General features: G+C 47.2%; 1 protein-coding gene across 1 annotated transcript in view; it reads right to left on the bottom strand.

Annotated features, from left to right (window-relative positions):
- LOC126210055 (cuticle protein 79-like) overlaps positions 1-17,969 on the bottom strand; it is a 40,119-nt gene extending 22,150 nt beyond the window's left edge. Inside the window, exon 1 of the mRNA XM_049939172.1 lies at positions 17,914-17,969. Coding sequence (XP_049795129.1) covers positions 17,914-17,925 — 12 coding nt within the window. The 5' untranslated portion in view covers positions 17,926-17,969. The remainder of the gene's footprint in view (positions 1-17,913) is intronic.
- Between the last annotated feature and the right edge of the window lie 1,775 nt (positions 17,970-19,744).

The raw sequence follows: 19,744 nt of genomic DNA, 5'->3' as shown, positions 1-19,744 counted from the left end.
TATCAGTTTAATAAGTAACAGCTGCAAAATACTAACGCGAATTCTTTACAGACGAATGGAAAAACTAGTAGAAGCCGACCTCGGGAAAGATCAGTTTGGATTCCGTACAAATGTTGGAGCACGTGAGGCAATACTTACCCTACGACTTATCTTAGAAAATAGATTAAGGAAAGGCAAACCTACGTTTCTAGCATTTGTAGACTTAGACAAAGCTTTTGAAAATGTTGATTGGAATACTCTCTTTCAAATTCTGAAGGTGGCAGGGGTAAAATACAGGCAGCGAAAGGCTATTTACGATTTGTACAGAAATCAGATGGCAGTTATAAGAGTCGAGGGGTATGAAAGGGAGGCAGTGGTTGGGAAGGCAGTGAGACTGGGTTGTAGCCTGTCCCTGATGCTATTCAATCTGTATATTGAGCAAGCAGTAAAGGAAACAAAAGAAAATTACGGAGTAGGAATTAAAATACATGGAGAAGAAATAAAAACTTTGAGGTTCGCCGATGACATTGTAATTCTATCAGAGACAGCAAAGGACTTGGAAGAGCAGTTGAACGGAATGGACAGTGTCTTGAAAGGAGGATATAAGATGAACATCAACAAAAGTAAAACGAGGATAATGGAATGTAGTCGAATTAAGTCAGGTGATGCTTAGGGAATTAGATTAGGAAATGAGACACTTAAAGTAGTAAAGGAGTTTTGTTATTTGGGGAGAAAATAACTGATGATGGTCGAAGTAGAGAGGATATAAAATGTAGACTGGCAATGGCAAGGAAAGCGTTTCCGAAGAACAGATATTTTTTAACATCGAGTATAGATTTAAATGTCAGGAAGTCTTTTCTGAAAGTATTTGTATGGAGTGTAGCCATGTATGGAAGTGAAACGTGGACGATCAATAGTTTAGACAAGAAAAGAATAGAAGCTTTCGAAATGTGGTGCTACAGAAGGATGCTGAACATTAGATGGGTAGATCACATAACTAATGAGGAGGTACTGAATAGGATTGGGGCGAAGAGGAGTTTGTGGCACAAGACTAGAAGAAGGGATCAGTTGGTAGGACATGTTCTGAGGTATCAAGGGATCACCAATTTAGTATTGGAGGGCAGCGTGAGGGGTAAAAATCGTAGAGGGAGACGAAGAGATGAATACACTAAGCAGATTCAGAAGGATGTAGGTTGCAGTAGGTACTGGGAGATGAAGAAGCTTGCACAGGATAGAGTAGCATGGAGAGCTGCATCAAGCCAGTCTCAGGCCTGAAGACCACAACAACAACATGGTGTGGATCCTTCTACAGCACAGAGCATTGGACGATGGGACGAGCAATTCCGAGAAACAGGTTGTTTGTGCGAAGGCAAATCGCCGGGCCGTCCCCGAGTGTCTGACACAGACTTCGAACACATCCGCCGTAGTTTCAGAAGGGGTCCGCAGAAATCCGTCAGGCGTGCAGCTCGACAGCTCAACATGGCACCGATGTCCGTCTGGCGTGTGTTGCGTCGATCTTTACACACGAAACTAAATTCAGCTACTGCGAGCTCTTCGTGAAGGTGACGAACATCAACGTGAGCAGTAAAATTACCAAATATGCAGCCATCAGTCGCCAAATCGTGTTTTATTTATTCACTTTTGCAAATCGATTTCAGCTGATTAACAGCCATCATCGGTGCTTTCAACCAATATGTGCTCTGAGTAGTAATACTGTCTTAAGCAGAAGTCAAACATAAACTTTATGTTTGACCTCTGCTTAAAGCTGGGTTTACACTAGAAAGTCGGTTGCAGAAGTTATTGCTGCAAGTTATTGCTAGCCGCTTGCAGCTGTGTTTACACAGCAGCGCAAGAATTAAGCAAGATTTTTCCGCAAGTTCTTTGACAAGAAACTTGCGTCAACAACTTGCTCATACTGTTTAAATATGCTCTCAGTACCACTACGAGTGTCAGCCGAAGTGTAAAATGACAAGTAGGCGGGTGAGATATGCTGCAGCTCTTGTAATTGTAATGCAAAACGTGAAAAAGAAAAAGAGAAGTATTTTGGTTAGAGAGTAGATAATGAGAAGATCGCAAAATGGTGCCTGTAATAACCTTTTGCAAGAACGTAGTATCGAGAGCATGGATACTTTTGCAGAATGTCCTCAAATAATCCTCAGTATTTGTTGATGTTAATAGCGCCCGTCATATCAAAACGAGACACAAACTTCGATACTGCTGTTTTAGCAAAGGAACGTTTGCTACTCACTCTACGATTTACAGCTACCGGTGAGTTACGAATAAAATAGGCATTTCATATATTTATGTGAAACATACAACCAAAAAAGTTTGAATTTTGAAATCTTTTCATTGTAGGAGACTCATACAAGTCCCTAATGTACTTGTTTCATAATCCCGTTTGCACGATTTCTCTGATCGCACCCGATGTGTGTAGAGCCTTTTTTAACGTCTTGAAAACGGAAAATTATTTGAAGATATGTGAAAACACAACAATGAAATTAAATTTTTATTGAAATAAACTGCATTTTACAGAATGATATGCTTATAAAAATGTTTTTTTTTCTAATGGTCATAAAATGGAAAGTGGCAAGCTAAGTAAATAGAACATGTAATAATTACACATCGTCTTTTTCTAGACTCCTAAAACAACAAGCGAGTGGATGCAGGTGGCAAAGCGGTTGTGTCTCCAAGTTATGCTACTTCCTATGTACTTCTTTTATAGATGTGTCGATAGTTGGTTTAATTAAAATTTTTCGTAGTGCAAGGACGAATGCCATCACGGGCGTTTGGATTCAGAATACAAGTCCCTATCACTTCTTTACCGTTCCTAATTTGATGCATCGATAACTGTCGAAAACGGTATTGGAAAAGTATTTTTTCGCTTTTTTCTTCACTCTGTGTCGCAAGAAGCTGCTACATTTAGGGACAATACAGCATGCAGTATGAAGCATTTTGGGACGGATAAAATGATTGTAACAAAATAGAATTTGAGGAATCTTGTTGACGCCGGCCGTTGTGACCGAGTGGTTCTAGGCGCTTCTGTCCGGAACCGCGCTGCTGCTACGGTCGCAGGTTCGAATCCTGTTTCGCGCATGGATGTGTGTGATCTCCTTAGGTTAGTTAGGTTTAAGTAGTTCTAAGTCTAGGGGACTGATGACCTCAGGTGTCAAGTCCCATTGTGCTCAGAGCCATTTGAACCACTTTGAACCTTGTTGATGGTTAATCAGAAAATCAGTAAATAAATATATTTCTGACACTGTTGTGTCCATTAAGAAATATATAACCGAGCACCCAAGGAATGAGAATTTGCATGGTCATTATACATGGAAAAAATACAAATTTCTATACCGAACTAGTAAAAACGAATCTCAGAGACGGAAATTACATTCTGGTAAAAAGATTTCCAACATCTTTCTCCAAGAAATAAAAGCACAAAGTGCGTTCTAAAGTTCTAAGTAAGCGGGAGAGGGGGGGGGGGGGGAGGGAATCGACGGGAAGGGTTGGACTTTTTCAAGCTGTCCTGTCTGTACTGCTAGATGCGAAGTGTGACGCAAGTCTAGGCGTCACACGTACGCATCCTGTTACAGACAAGTGTTCTATGAAAGAGACAATACGTCGCGAGGTAACGTGAGATGATAATGACTTTGACAGTGGAATGCAGTCCGCAAAGTGCTCCTCCAGGACATCAAACACTCTCCTGCTTCGATGGGGTTGAGCTCCGTCTTACATGAAGCACATCCTGTAGAAATCAGCGTCATTGAGGATAATGGGGATGAAATCATCTTCCAAACCTTCACGCACCGTTCGATAGTCACCGTGCCATCAAAGAATATCGCACCGATTATTTCGTGAGTGAACATTGCACACCACGGAGTCATCCGTTGAGGGTGAAGAGACTTCTCGATCACGAAATGCGGTTTATGAGTCCCCAGAATGGGCCAATTTTGCTTATTGACAAACCCATCCAAAAGAAAGTGAGCTAAACCGAACTATACATACGCACTGTAAGTCCCATCGTGCCCCACGGCCAGCCGTGTAGTCTGAAAGTTCTAACTCAAATCGTTCAGAAGTTATGACGATTTTACTTCGCATAGTTCAATAATTGTCACCCTGTACCTACAAAGTTATATCTCTGTACGATACATACTTCACGAGGTATGACGTCATAACAATGAGATGCGTGAAAAGGTGCTCGAACGGGGTGGAAACTACCCAGACTGCACTCCTTTACTGTTCGATAATGAGAGCACTTATCGACTTCCAAAATAACTTTATTTTCAAATCATTTAAAATGGTTCAAATGGCTCTGAGCACTATGGGACTCAGCTGCTGAGGTCACTAGTCCCCTAGAACTTAGAACTAGTTAAACCTAACTAACCTAAGGACATCACAAACATCCATGCCCGAGGCAGGATTCGAACCTGCGACCGTAGCGGTCTCGCGGTTCCAGACTGCAGCGCCTTTAACCGCACGGCCACTTCGGCCGGCTCAAATCATTCAAAAGTTTTTCTCGCTTACATGTCTAACGTAAAATGTTTAACACGTTAACTCGTTTGTAAGGTAAAGAGAAGTTTGAAGCTGTTTTGTAGAAGTGACTTCGATCTTTTAAAGACTCGAGGGTTACTTTTTTCTTCCTATTTTTTTTTCTTTACAATCCTTGCAAACCTTAGCAATAATATTTAGTGAATGTCGATTTTTTTTAAAAAAGTGACATCTGTTATATCGGCATTGTTGTCCTAATTCGCTACATGTGCGACGTCGCCGGCCGGAGTGGCCGAACGGTTCTAGGCGTTACAGTCTGGAACCGCGCGACCGCTACGGTCGCAGATTCGAATCCTGCCTCGGGCATGGATGTGTGTGATGTCCTTAGGTTAGTTAGGTTTAAGTAGTTCTAAGATCTAGGGGAATGATGACCTCAGAAGTTAAGTCCCATAGTGCTCAGAGCCATTTGTGCGACGTCTCTAATAATCGAAAGTGGTTAGTCATATTGCCAGACAGATGTGTTTCTTTCGAATGCAAGTTAGCGTTACAAAACAATCGTGCGGCTGGTGAACGAGAAAGATGAGGGGAAGTATTGTAGTGTGTGTCAGACTGCGATATGAGTGTATAATCTTTCCGTGTTCGAGAAAGCTGAAAGAAACGTGTGTGCATAGACGACGGCGCAATGGAAACGCCGTTTTGCGCTGCCGTAACCGAAACCGAGCGTGAAATAACAGCGGACGCGGTGACCCGCATTCTGGGCAGGGAACTGCGCGTGGTGTGCGCTGGTCACGGACGAGGGACAAGTGAATATCGTGGAAGCTCTTACACTTAGTTTCCTGCGAGGCGTACGTCTCTGCAATGGTGGGGTTAAGGTACTGCTGAAGTAGGCGCGAGGGGCAATAAGCAGTAAGTTGGGTTAGCAAGCCATTAGCCTGCGTGACCCGGCGGGTTGAAGCGGAAATGAGAAGCTGTACCAATTAATATTGACAGTCGTTAGGTAGAGCCAGTAAGTGGCAGAGAGTGCTTCTTACCGATTTCTAATTCCATTTGCGTATTGATCGACAGGAAAATGACAGTGTCCTTGTTTCTGTTCGCAACCTAATTTCTCCTGTCTTATTCTGATAATGCCTACGCAAACATACGTTGGTGGCAGCGAATTGAACGCCCAGTCACTTCCTCAAGAGGGTTTCGCGCGAACTTCGCGGTCTCTCCCCTACTAAATTTCCGAGGCACTTTTGTTACACTTCCGTATCGGCTACACAGAGCTGTTACGATCCTACACTCATGCGCCCGCATCTCGTGGTCGTGCGGTAGCGTTCTCGCTTCCCACGCCCGGGTTCCCGCGTTCGATTCCCGGCGGGGTCAGGGATTTTCTCTGCCTCGTGATGGCTGGGTGTTGTGTGCTGTCCTTAGGTTAGTTAGGTTTAAGTAGTTCTAAGTTCTAGGGGACTGATGACCATAGCAGTTGAGTCCCATAGTGCTCAGAGCCATTTGAACCATTTTACACTCATGCTCATAAATTAAGGATAATTGCAGACTGTGGTACTACACAAAGGGGCACCACACAAAATTGGCGCTAATAGCAAAAGCACATAGGGAACACACACGGCACAGAGTTGTAAGTCCACGGTATTGGTAATAAGTTGAGAAAACCGTCCCGAAACACATGTGCTACAAAACGCCACTGCTTCCTACGCATGTACCTCGACATCAATATGCGATATGAGCACCATGCACACGTACACAGACCGCACAACGGGTTGCCATACTCTGGATCAGGTGGTCGAGCAGCTGCTGGCGTATAGCCTCCTATTCTTCCACGAGTGCCTGTCGAAGCTCCGGAAGTGTTGTAGGGGTTTGAAGACATGCAGCGAAACGTCGACCGAGAGCATTTCAGACTTGCTCGATGGGGTTTAGGTCTGGAGAACAGGCAGGCCACTCCATTCGCCTGGTATCTTCTGTTTCAAGGTACTCCTCCACGATGGCATCTCAGTGGGGCCGTGCGTTATCATCCATCAGGAGGAAGGTGGGACCCACTGCACCCCTGAAAAGGGGGACATACTGTTGCAAAATGACGACCCGATACACCTGACCTGTTACAGTTCGTCTGTCAAAGACATGCAGGGGTGTACGTGCACCAATCATAATCCCACCCCAAACCATCAATCCGCAGCCTCCATACAGGTCCCTTTGAATGTCATTAAGGGGTTGGTATCTGGTTCCTGGTTTACGCCAGATGAAACCCCGGTGAGAATTACTGTTCAGACTATACGTGGACCCGTCCGTGAACATAACCTGGGACCACTGTTCCAATGACCATGTACTGTGTTCTTGACACCCGGCTGTAACCAGGGAGAAGTGGAATGCACCTTACAGGTCTCCGGGAGAATAACCCATGTCTGTTCAGTCGTCTGTAGACTGTCTGTTTGGAGACAACTGTTCCAGTGGTTGCACTAAGATCTCGAGCAAGGCTACCCGCAGTGCGGGCACTGATGGTGAGGTATCGGTCTTCTTGTGGTATTGTACACTGTGGACATCCAGTACTGTAGCGCCTGGACATGTTTCCTGTCTGCTGAAATCGTTGCCATAATCTTGAGATCACACTTTGTGGCACACGGAGGGCCCGTGCAGCGACCTGCTGTTTGACCAGCCTCCAGTCGCCTCCAGCCTCCAGACTCCTCATAACGTCATCAATGTGTGTTCTGTGAGCCATTTTCAACAAACAGTCACCATTAGCACGTCTGAAAACGCCTGCACACTAACTCGCTGCACCGTACTCTGACATGCACCAACACACCTCTACGTATGTGGACTGCTGCCAGCGCCACCGTGCGAAGACCGCAGGTTAAATGCACCGCATGGTCATACCGCAAACCGCCCATCAGAGCTTTGTTTCACCATGTATCAGCATTATCCTTAATTTATGAGCATGAGTGTAGTTACACGTCCTTGAATTCTGTTGTCATCCCCGATTGATAACGACTCCAAACACAAGAACTACACACCAGAATTGATTACACTAGTCTCTGGTATGTACTATCAGTCACAGATCTACTCCACATTCCCAGAACCCTTCCTACAAATCTAGGTCTGCTCTTCGCCTTCCTGCAGTCACTCAACTTCGACACCTTACTGTAGAGCACGGCGTCATCCGCAAACAATCACAGACAGCTGCCCACCATATCCGCAAAATCATTTACATATATAGGGAACAACAGCGATCCTATAACACTACTCTGGAGCACTCCTGACTATGCCCTTGTCTCTGATGAACACTCGCCGTCGAGGACATCAAACTGGCTTCTATTATTTAAGATATCTTCGAGTCACTCACAAGTCTGTCAACTTGTTCCACATGCTCTTACCTTCGTTAACAGCCTGCAAATGGGGCACCGTGTCAAATGCTTACCGGAACGCCAGAAATATGGAACCTGCCTGTTGCCCTTTATCCATAGTTCTCAGTGTATAATGTGAGAAAAGGGCGAGCTGAGTTTCGCACTACCGATGCTACCTAAAACCGCGCTGATTCGTGGCCATAAGCTTCTTAACGCAATGTAGGCCGACTCCATACATTGCGCGCCCAACATCAGTCTTGAGATTAGGCATCTGCTCTTCAAAGTACCCATGGGAATTTTCTGACGCGTAACGGGACATGGTCGGCGAATTCACATACCCTGACAGGCTGATCGATGCCTTAGCTGAAGAAATGAAAAACTGTTGATCGAACAGTCCAGATTCCACTTAAGTCAGAAACCACCGGCAGAAGACGGCCTGGAAGCATTAACTCTTACATAACTGTAATTTCTTGCACAGGACAGTTATTCTGTTCATTAAGAAGAGTCAATCCTGCGTCAATCATAAATATCTTTCGGGCCAGTTTTATTTTGGTCGCCCTATAGAGGGTGTTTCAAGGTGAATGGTCAATATGCAGAGAAATGGTACGAACCATCTTCACTAATGTCAAACACATGTATCGCACATAACTTTGCTACCTCACATACACTATGTGATCAAAAGTATTCGGACACCCCCAAAAACATACGTTTTTCATATTAGGTGCATTGTGCTGCCACCTACTGCCAGGGACTCCATATCAGAGACCTCAGTAGTCATTAGACATCGTGAGAGAGCAGAATGGGACGCTTTGGGGAACTCACAGAATTCGAACGTGGTCAGGTGATTCGGTGCTACTTGTGTCATACATCTGTACGCGAGATTTTCACTCCTAAACTTCCCTAGGTCCACTGTTTCCGATCTGATAGTGAAGTGGAAACGTGAAGGGACACGTACAGTACAGAAGCATACAGGCCTACCTCGTCTGTTGACTGACAGAGACCGCCGAAAGCTGAAGAGGGTCGTAATGTGTAATAGGCAGACATCTATCCAGACAATCACACAGGAATTCCAAACTGCATCAGGAGACACATCAAGTACTCTGACAGTTAGGCGCGGGGTGCGAAAACTTGGATTTCATGATCGAGCTGCTGCTCGCAAGCTACACATCGCTCTGGTAAATGCCAAAAGACGCCTCGCTCGGTGTAAGGATCGTAAACATTGGACCATTGGACAGTGGAAAAACGTTGTGTAGGGTGACGAATCACGGCACACAATGTGGCGATCCGATGGCAGGGTACGGGTATGGCGAATGCCCGGTGAACGTCATCTGCCAGCGTGTGTAGTGCAAACAGTAAAATTCGGAGGCGGTGGTGTTGCGGTGTGGTCGTGTTTTTCATGGAGGGGGCTTGTACCCCTTGTTGTTTTGCGTGGCACTATCACAGCACAGGCCTACATTGATGTTTTAAGCACCTTCTTGCTTCCCACTGTTGAAGAGCAATTCGAGGATGGCGACTGCATCTTTCAACACGATCGAGCACCTGTTCATAATGCACGGCCTGTGGCGGAGTTGTTACACGGCAATACATGGACTGGCCTGCACAGAGTCCTGACCTGAATCCTACAGAACAGCTTTGGGATGTTTTGGAACGGCAACTTCGTGCCAGGCCTCACCGACCTACATGGATACCTCTCCTCAGTGCAGCACTCCGTGAAGAATGAGCTGCAATTCCCCAAGAAACCTTCCAGCATCTGAATGAACGTATGCCTGCGAGAGTGGAAGCTGACATCAAGGCTAAGGGTGGGTTAACACCATATCGAATTCCAGCATTACCGATGGAGGGCTCCACGAACTTGTAAGTAATTTTCCAGCGGGTGTCCGGATACTTTTGATCTCATAGTGTATTTCCGAAACGAAATGAAATGTGAATAATACAATTGGGTAGGGATGGACCTCTGTCAGGGGCTCACACAGTGGGTAGGAATGCACAATCCCTACAGGTAAACGAACATCCACTTTCAACAAAAGGTTACGTCAATTTAAATGGGACATATATATTTTTTCTACCGAAATAAAAAAGGACGTAGAATTAGTGATGGCAGACTTGGTTTCACAGCTCTAAACTTTACACCTTTTGGAATACTTAGACTTTAAATAATGGAAACTGTGCCACACTTCCTTCCGTACTGCTGCAATGCCGTAATGCGGGTTGCCTGCACTGTTCTGAAGCCCACTGTAGGCATCCTTGTTGCTCTGCGCAAAACTGGAGAAACTGTGGTGCGGTGGCCGATCTTTTAAAGTTTACGTATCTCAGACGGTATGAGGTCTGGAACAGTGAGGACAAGCCTGCCTTCATTGACTGTGCCTCTAGTTTTCATTTCCGTAGGAAAAAGATACATGCATATATACACTCCTGGAAATTGAAATAAGAACACCGTGAATTCATTGTCCCAGGAAGGGGAAACTTTATTGACACATTCCTGGGGTCAGATACATCACATGATCACACTGACAGAACCACAGGCACACAGACACAGGCAACAGAGCATGCACAATGTCGGCACTAGTACAGTGTATATCCACCTTTCGCAGCAATGCAGGCTGCTATTCTCCCATGGAGACGATCGTAGAGATGCTGGATGTAGTCCTGTGGAACGGCTTGCCATGCCATTTCCACCTGGCGCCTCAGTTGGACCAGCGTTCGTGCTGGACGTGCAGACCGCGTGAGACGACGCTTCATCCAGTCCCAAACATGCTCAATGGGGGACAGATCCGGAGATCTTGCTGGCCAGGGTAGTTGACTTACACCTTCTAGAGCACGTTGGGTGGCACGGGATACATGCGACGTGCATTGTCCTGTTGGAACAGCAAGTTCCCTTGCCGGTCTAGGAATGGTAGAACGATGGGTTCGATGACGGTTTGGATGTACCGTGCACTATTCAGTGTCCCCTCGACGATCACCAGTGGTGTACGGCCAGTGTAGGAGATCGCTCCCCACACCATGATGCCGGGTGTTGGCCCTGTGTGCCTCGGTCGTATGCAGTCCTGATTGTGGCGCTCACCTGCACGGCGCCAAACACGCATACGACCATCATTGGCACCAAGGCAGAAGCGACTCTCATCGCTGAAGACGACACGTCTCCATTCGTCCCTCCATTCACGCCTGTCGCGACACCACTGGAGGCGGGCTGCACGATGTTGGGGCGTGAGCGGAAGACGGCCTAACGGTGTGCGGGACCGTAGCCCAGCTTCATGGAGACGGTTGCGAATGGTCGTCGCCGATACCCCAGGAGCAACAGTGTCCCTAACTTGCTGGGAAGTGGCGGTGCGGTCCCCTACGGCACTGCGTAGGATGCTACGGTCTTGGCGTGCATCCGTGCGTCGCTGCGGTCCGGTCCCAGGTCGACGGGCACGTGCACCTTCCGCCGACCACTGGCGACAACATCGATGTACTGTGGAGACCTCACGCCCCACGTGTTGAGCAATTCGGCGGTACGTCCACCCGGCCTCCCGCATGCCCACTATACGCCCTCGCTCAAAGTCCGTCAACTGCACATACGGTTCACGTCCACGCTGTCGCGGCATGCTACCAGTGTTAAAGACTGCGATGGAGCTCCGTATGCCACGGCAAACTGGCTGACACTGACGGCGGCGGTGCACAAATGCTGCGCAGCTAGCGCCATTCGACGGCCAACACCGCGGTTCCTGGTGTGTCCGCTGTGCCGTGCGTGTGATCATTGCTTGTACAGCCCTCTCGCAGTGTCCGGAGCAAGTATGGTGGGTCTGACACACCGGTGTCAATGTGTTCTTTTTTCCATTTCCAGGAGTGTATAAATGTAACTTTGTGTTGAAACTGATGTTTGTTTACAATCATGAATTCTGCATCACTGCTCACTGTATGAGCCCATAAATCGGTGCACCCTGGCCAGTTGCATTTTTCACATTTTGTTTGGTTTCGAAATAAATTCTGAACCGTCATGTCAAACATGGTGGCGCAGGGTCCGCAGTAGTGGTAATTACATGGAATCAAATACCATCACCAGTTGCTCTTCTATTTTCTTTCACCATTAGCGGATTAGGCCACCAAGGCCATTTTCAAGCGGTCGTGAGTCTTGGGTCGTGATAGCACAAAGACTGACTTATTTTTTTCGAATGGAGAGGGTATTAACAGGGGCGTCATTGTGTTTAAGGTTCTGGAAAGGTGCTATATCACGAAAATTGAGGGCAGGGCCTTACAAATGCCATTAGGAGGACAGAAATCTCACTACAAACTAGAATTTGTCCACTTTAATCTGTTTGGTTAGGGAACGGCTATGCACTCGTCAAAAAATTACGCGATCTTTCAGTTGATTTGGTCCAGGATCCAGTGACCATCGAACATGATATATATGGTGACCTCTAGCATCAATTTGTTCAAATTTGGCGTATGATGGCGGTGTTTCTGCTACTTTTAATTATTATAAAACAATTGTATTTGCAGTTGGCTATGTCTTTTTCAGTCGGCCTGGCCCCATACTCATGTTGGAGCTGATGGTTTATCTGGTGAAGTCGCCTTCCGTCGCCGGATGGAACAAAAAGCTTAACAGAACTCAGTGTCCGGAGGCAGCATAACCATTGGACCTATTAACAGCCTTTAGACTGCTGCTGTGAGTGCAAATAAAGTTGTTCTTCAAATGAAGAGTCCAGAACGTTGATCAATGGTAGGCAGTTGTCTCCTCTACTTAGTTGGACAAAAAGAGGTGAAGCTGTCATCAATACACCGAAGATGCTGTATAGAAACATTTTAGTACCTATAACGACTTATGTCTCGAGCGCTGGGAGCTTGGTATAAAAAATGAAAACAAACTGAGAGTTGTAGAAATGGATCATTTAAGAAGATCGTGTAATCTCGGCGAGATCACGTAAGGAGAAAAAAAGTTAGGGAAATGACCCAGACTCAAGAAACCGTCACAGATAGATTAAGAGAACGGAAGCTCGGTTGGTATGGACATTACAAATGACAGATTGCCAAAGAAGGTCATGATGGGCATCCTGAAGGAAGAAGGAGGAGTAATACCGAAAGTTACCTGATGAGAGGGGTTACAGGAGGACATGAGAGAAATAGGAGAGGACTAGGAAGAGTGGAAAGACTAGAAAGCGATGGCAACAGACATGTGGGATGTGGCGAGAGGAGAGAGGGGGGCGGGCGCTTTAGTGAGCATGGTCCTATTGGAAAGTGGTCTGGCGTTGCCTTCCTACACCTTTTGGGCTGATTTACGCTCTGGACTGCGGAGAAAGTCGCTATATTTCACAAATATTGCCAGAAGTGGTAACTGACAGCTAGGAGTCCTTGGACTGCCCAGCGATCGAATCTGAGACCTAGTCTTGATACTGGACCACTTAGCCACCGAGCCCTCAAACAAGATTGAAGTCCCTGCGAAGCAGCTGATAGTAGGGATGGAAGACATTGCGACCGCTGCCCATCGCGACATTGATTGCTATCTGATCGCGTTGTGGGCACACGGCGCGGTAGTGAAACTCTGTAAGCCGAGCAGAGGCGAAGGGGGATCATTCGAGCGACGTTGTTGTTGTTGTGGTCTGCAGTCCGAAGACTGTTTTGATGCAGCTCTCCATGCCACTCTATCCTGCACAAATCTCTTCATCTCCGAATAACTACTGCAGTCTACATACTTCTGAACCTGCTTGCTGTATTGATGTCTTGGTCTCCCTGTACGATATTTACCCTCCCCCACCTCCACCTACACACATTTCTCTCCAGTACTAAACTGGTGACCCCTTGAAAAGACTTCCTAACACTTGAGTCTAAATTCGATGTTAACAAATTTCTCTTCTTCAGAAATGCTTTTCTTGCCATTTAACGTCCTCTTTACTTCGTCCATCCGACCGTAAATAGGGAAATCCACTGACATAAGCGAATATGACAAAGAGTAGACAGTTACCGTCTGACGGCTGTGAACGAGCATCGCGGAAACGGCGTAGTCGGTCGACTGTTCGCGAGCTACTGTCGTGAGGGTGTCCGCAAAGAGGATGAAGAACGGTGGAAGCAGTAGCAGGTTAGCAGGTGGTTGACGTCCACAAATAATCACAGAACTTTAAACGTCAGAGGCTTGCCCGTTCTGTAAAATAGGACAGACGGCGATCTGTGGCAGAGTGCACGGTGCCGGTGCAAGCACGTGTGTCCCAGAGTTCTCCACTGTGCCATCGACAACGTCATTTACGATCGCAGGGATCTTGCGACAATCGAGATTCGTCTATCGAACAATGCAGACGTGTCACGTCGTCGGATGAATCGCGTTTCTTGTCACACCAAGTCGATGAACGTGTTCAGGTACGCCATCATCCAGGCAAACGGCTCCTCCAAAATTGCAACACACCATGGGTGAATACCGGTGGGTTCAGCACTATTCTAGAGAGGACATCCGCCTGACCTTCCGTGGCTCCTGTGGTAGCAACCAAAGACACCACAACAGCTGTGGACTATGTGAACATTCTTGCACACCGTTTGCATCCCTTCATCCTTGACGTCTTCCCCGGCGGCAACATCTTCCAACAAGATAACTGTCCAAATCATAAGGCCACAATCGTTCTGCAGTAATCTGAGGAGAGATTACGTTGATATCGTGGCCAACAAATTTGTCCGATCTGAACCTCACGGATCACGTCAGGGATGCGTTCACAGATCACCAGCACATTATTTGAGGAGCTGCGGGACCTAGTGCCACATACCTCCAGGCTCTTATCAAGGGATTTTCCGATCCATGGAACGCAGTTGTACTGGATTCCAAAGGTGGACCCGCGCGCTGTTAAGCGAGTTGTCATAATCTTTGTCTCACAACATACAGGGTGGTTATAATGAAACTTTCCCGATTTACCACGTTATAACACGGAAACTAATTACCGTACGAGTACCAAACTTGGTAGTATTACTGTCGAGAGTATGGGGTGGGTGATTTCCATGCGTCACAGCGCTACCGTCCAGTTCCAACTATGGCCACCAGGTGCCATGGTCAGTCATCGTGGTTCACTGTCTCACATGCCTGACCAGTCACAGTGCACTTGTTGACGTGTCAACGTGACCCTGGACAAAATGGCTCTGAGCACTATGGGACTTAACATGGGAGGTCATCAGTCCCCTAGAACTTAGAATTACTTAAACCTAACCTAACCTAAGGACATCACACACATCCATGCCCGAGGCAGGATTCGGACCTGCGGTCGTAGCGGTCGCGCGGTTCCAGACTGAAGCGCCTAGAACCGCACGGCCACACCGGCCGTCTGACCCTGGACAAAAGGAGCAGGGCATTATTGGTGAAGCTCTGTTATCGAGACAACAGTAATGCTGCAGCTGCACTTCGAGAATATCGAGGGCTGAAAGGATTACAGACGGGTCCTCTTTCTCCAGCTGCTGTGCAGAGCGTGATGAAGAAGTTCGATTTGACTGGAGAACTGGACGGCGCTTCGGAAAGAGTCCGACGACCATCAGCGGTTTCTGCCATAGCAACAGCGATTTCATCAACCACTTGTGGTGCAAACCACAGCTGGCTGATGAAATCGCTGTTGCTATGGCAGACAACGCTGCTCGCAATTCCCGATCGTCAGGCAGCGCGCGTGCCGTGTCACGACAGTTGAACATCCCGTGGTCCACTGTACAGAAGTTGCCTCGAACCGTTCCAAAATGCTATCCATACCAGATCCATATCGTACAGCAGCTTGGACCACAGGACGCACAACGACGCGTTGACTTCGCTCTCCACTTTCTCGCAAGGATTGAAGTCGATGAGGGTCGGCCCTGGACAATCCTATGCCCAGACGAAGCTAATTTTTCTCCGACGGGTGAGGTGAACATACAGAATTGCCGAGAGCGGGGATCTTCACCTCCAGTCACTGTGCACGAAGTGCCTCTGTGTGGTGAATGTGTCACCGTATGGTGTGGCTTCATGGCTACATTCACCATTGGCCCTTTCTTTTTTGGAACAGGTTGGCGTTTAAGGACTGTGTGACTGGCCAGCGTTACACTGATATGCTTCGCCAGCATTTCATACCCGCCCTACAGCAGAGAGGCGAACGGTTTTCATCCAAGAAGGGGCTCCAGCGAACACCGCTCGTGAAGTTCACGTGCTTCTCCGAAACACATTTCGGAACTATCGCATTATCAGTCGATCGTCCCCAAATGCTTGACTGGCACTTTCAACAGATCTCACTACCTGTGATTTCCGGGTTGTGGGGCAACCTGAAGGACAGGGTTTACCAGGGGGACATTGACACACGTGCCGATCTGAAGCGCAGCGTATCAAGAGAGGTAGCCAGCATACCTACGGACATGCTTCGTTCTGCTGTGCAGAATGGAGTCCTGCGCTTTCAGACTTTGCGACACTGATGGGCGCCATGTTGAGCCCCTTCTGTAGCAGTAATGGTGCCAGTGTGTAATGGAATGATGTACTGTAGCAGCATATTGAATTGATTCTGCATTATCTCTCTTCCCCATGTCCTTGACATTAATGCTGCCAAGCTTGGTACTCACACGGTGTTAAATAGGGAAAGTTTAATTATAACCATCCGGTAGTGTGAGGAGGGCTATGCGAGAGGCGTCCAATCAATTCGAAAGTAAAGTTCCATGTACTTCTTGCAGCGGTGCACCGTAGGTCTCTAGAACAGCGTAGCGTTCCAAAGGATTGGAAAAGGGCACAGGTCATCCCCGTTTTCAAGAAGGGACGTCGAACAGATGTGCAGAACTATAGACCTATATCTCTAACGTCGATCAGTTGTAGAATTTTGGAACACGTATTATGTTCGAGTATAATGACTTTTCTGGAGACTAGAAATCTGTAGGAATCAGCATGGGTTTCGAAAAAGACGATCGTGTGAAACCCAGCTCGCGCTATTCGTCCACTACACTCAGAGGGCCATAGACACGGGTTCCCAGGTAGATGCCGTGTTTCTTGACTTCCGCAAGGCGTTCGATACAGTTCCGCACAGTCGTTTAATGAACAAAGTAAGAGCATATGGACTATCAGACCAATTGTGTGATTGGATTGAGGAGTTCCTAGATAACAGAACGCAACATGTCATTCTCAATGGAGAGAAGTCTTCCGAAGTAAGAGTGATTTCAGGTGTGCCGCAGGGGAGTGTCATAGGACCGTTGCTGTTCACAATATACATAAATGACCTTCTGGATGACATCGGAAGTTCACTGGGGCTTTTTGCAGATGATACTGTGGTGTATCGAGGGGTTGTAACAATGGAAAATTGTACTGAAATGCAGGAAGACCTGCAGCGAATTAACGCATGGTGCAGGGAATGGCAATTGAATCTCAATGTAGACAAGTGTAATGTGCTGCGAATACATAGAAAGATAGATCCATTATCGTTTAGCTACAATATAGCAGGTCAGCAACTGGAAGCAGTTAATTCCATAAATTATCTGGGAGTACGCATTAGGAGTGATTTAAAATGGAATGATCGTATAAAGTTGATCGTCGGTAAAGCAAATGCCAGACTGAGATTCATTGGAAGAATCCTAAGGAAATGCAATCCGAAAACAAAGGAAGTAGGTTACAGTACGCTTGTTCTTCCACTGCTTGAATACTGCTCAGCGGTGTGGGATCCGTACCAGATAGGGTTGATAGAAGAGATAGAGAAGATCCAACGGAGAGCAGCGCGCTTCGTTACAGGATCATTTAGTAATCGCGAAAGCGTTACGGAGGTAATAGATAAACTCCAGTCGGAAGACTCTGCAGGAGAGACGCTCAGTAGCTCGGTACGGGCTTTTGTTGAAGTTTCGAGAACATACTTTCACTGAGGAGTCAACCAGTATATTGCTCCCTCCTACGTATATCTCGCGAAGAGACCATGAGGATAAAATCAGAGAGATTAGGGCCCACACAGAAGCATACTGACAATCCTTCTTTCCACGAACAATACGAGACTGGAATAGAAGGGAGAACCCATAGAGGTACTCAGGGTACCCTCCGCCACACACCGTCAGGTGGCTTGCGGAGTATGGATGTATATGTAGGTCGACTTTGAGAGCGGGCTTCGTCAGCCTGCGGAGCCGTCGTGCGGGGGTCTTCGGCGGGACAGTTTCCGCGGCGGGATGCTGGCGCCGCGGCTGTACTCACGTGAGTCCTCATGTCGGCTGGCTCAGTTGGGCTGAGTTGCTCGCTGCAGGCGGGAGGATAGCGACTGCTGGCGGCCGCGGCTGGCGCCAGCGATTTATACTCGCTGCAGCCTCGCCTGCCCCTCCCCTGTCCGTCGACACGCGATCCGCTTCCCCTCCTCACGGCCGCGCCGCACTGGCGTCAGCTCGTTTGGAGCGGGTTTCCGCTCCCTGCTCGGGAGCGGCGGACGGAAGGAAGGAAGCGGGCAGCTGAGCAGAGCAGCGGCGGCTACTTTCTCCCGCCGCCTGCCGCTTCCCAGCCGCGTGTCGGCCGCACCAAGTGGGCGGTCAGCGCTCAGAATCGTCATCTCTCCACTCTTGCGCTGGCGAGCGACGTTGCGGCAGCTGACGGGTAGCAGTGGGCCAAAATGTGGGCTCGTGTGAAATGCGGGGTACCACAGGGTTCCGTTCTCGGTCCGTTACTTTTCTTGTTACATCGTAATGATCTGAAGTCTCAGACGGTGTTCAGGAAAGACAGATTAGGCAGAATTGGTGGTGGTGCGTTTGAGTCTGTCAGTAGTGGTTTATCTTGTAGTGAACCCGAAGTAGATACTCCGTGCGAATTGGTACGGGTGGAGGTTATACTTAACAGCCGAACTAAGTTAATAATTGGCTCCTTCTACCGACCTCCAGACTCCGATGATATAGTTGCTGAACAGTTCAGAGAAAATTCGAGTCTCGTAACAAATAAATTACCCCACTCATATGGTTATAGTTGGTGGGGACTTCAACCTTCCCTCGATGTTGTTGTTGTTGTGGTCTTCAGTCCTGAGACTGGTTTGATGCAGCTCTCCATGCTACCCTATCCTGTGCAAGTTTCTTCATCTCCCAGTACCTACTGCAACCTACATCCTTCTGAACCGGCTTAGTGTATTCATCTCTTGGTCTCCCTCTACGATTTTCACCCTCCACGCTGCCCTCCAATGCTAAATTTGTGATCCCTTGATGCCTCAGAACATGTCCTACCAACCGATCCCTTCTTCTTGTCAAGTTGTGCCACAAACTCCTCTTCTCCCCAATTCTATTCAATACCTCCTCATTAGTTATGTGATCTACCCATCTAATCTTCAGCATTCTTCTGTAGCACCACATTTCGAAAGCTTCTATTCTCTTCCTGTCCAAACTATTTCTCGTCCATGTTTCACTTCCATACATGGCTACACTCCATACAAATACTTTCAGAAACGACTTCCTGACACTTAAATCTATACTCGATGTTAACAAATTTCTCTTGTTCAGAAACGCTTTCCTTGCCATTGCCAGTCTACATTTTATATCCTCTCTACTTCGACCATCATCAGTTATTTTGCTCCCCAAATAGCAAAACTCCTTTACTACTTTAAGTGTCTCATTTCCTAATCTAATTACCTCAGCATCACCCGACTTAATTCGACTACATTCCATTATCCTCGTTTTGCTTTTGTTGATGTTCATCTTATATCCTCCTTTCAAGACACTGTTCATTCCATTCAACTGCTCTTCCAAGTCCTTTGCTGTCTCTGACAGAATTACAATGTCATCGGCGAACCTCAGAGTTTTTATTTCTTCTCCATGGATTTTAATACCTACTCCGAATTTTTCTTTTGTTTCCTTTACTGCTTGTTCAATATACAGATTGAATAACAGTGGGGAGAGGCTACAACCCTGTCTCACTCCCTTCCCAACCGCTGCTTCCCTTTCATGCCCCTCGACTCTTATAACTGCCATCTGGTTTCTGTACAAATTGTAAATAGCCTTTCACTCCCTGTATTTTACCCCTGGCACCTTTAGAATTTGAAAGAGAGTATTCCAGT

Source organism: Schistocerca nitens, chromosome 10, assembly GCF_023898315.1.
Source record: "Schistocerca nitens isolate TAMUIC-IGC-003100 chromosome 10, iqSchNite1.1, whole genome shotgun sequence".
Lineage (NCBI taxonomy): Eukaryota > Metazoa > Arthropoda > Insecta > Orthoptera > Acrididae > Schistocerca > Schistocerca nitens.
This window is presented reverse-complemented; position numbering and strand designations above follow the sequence as displayed.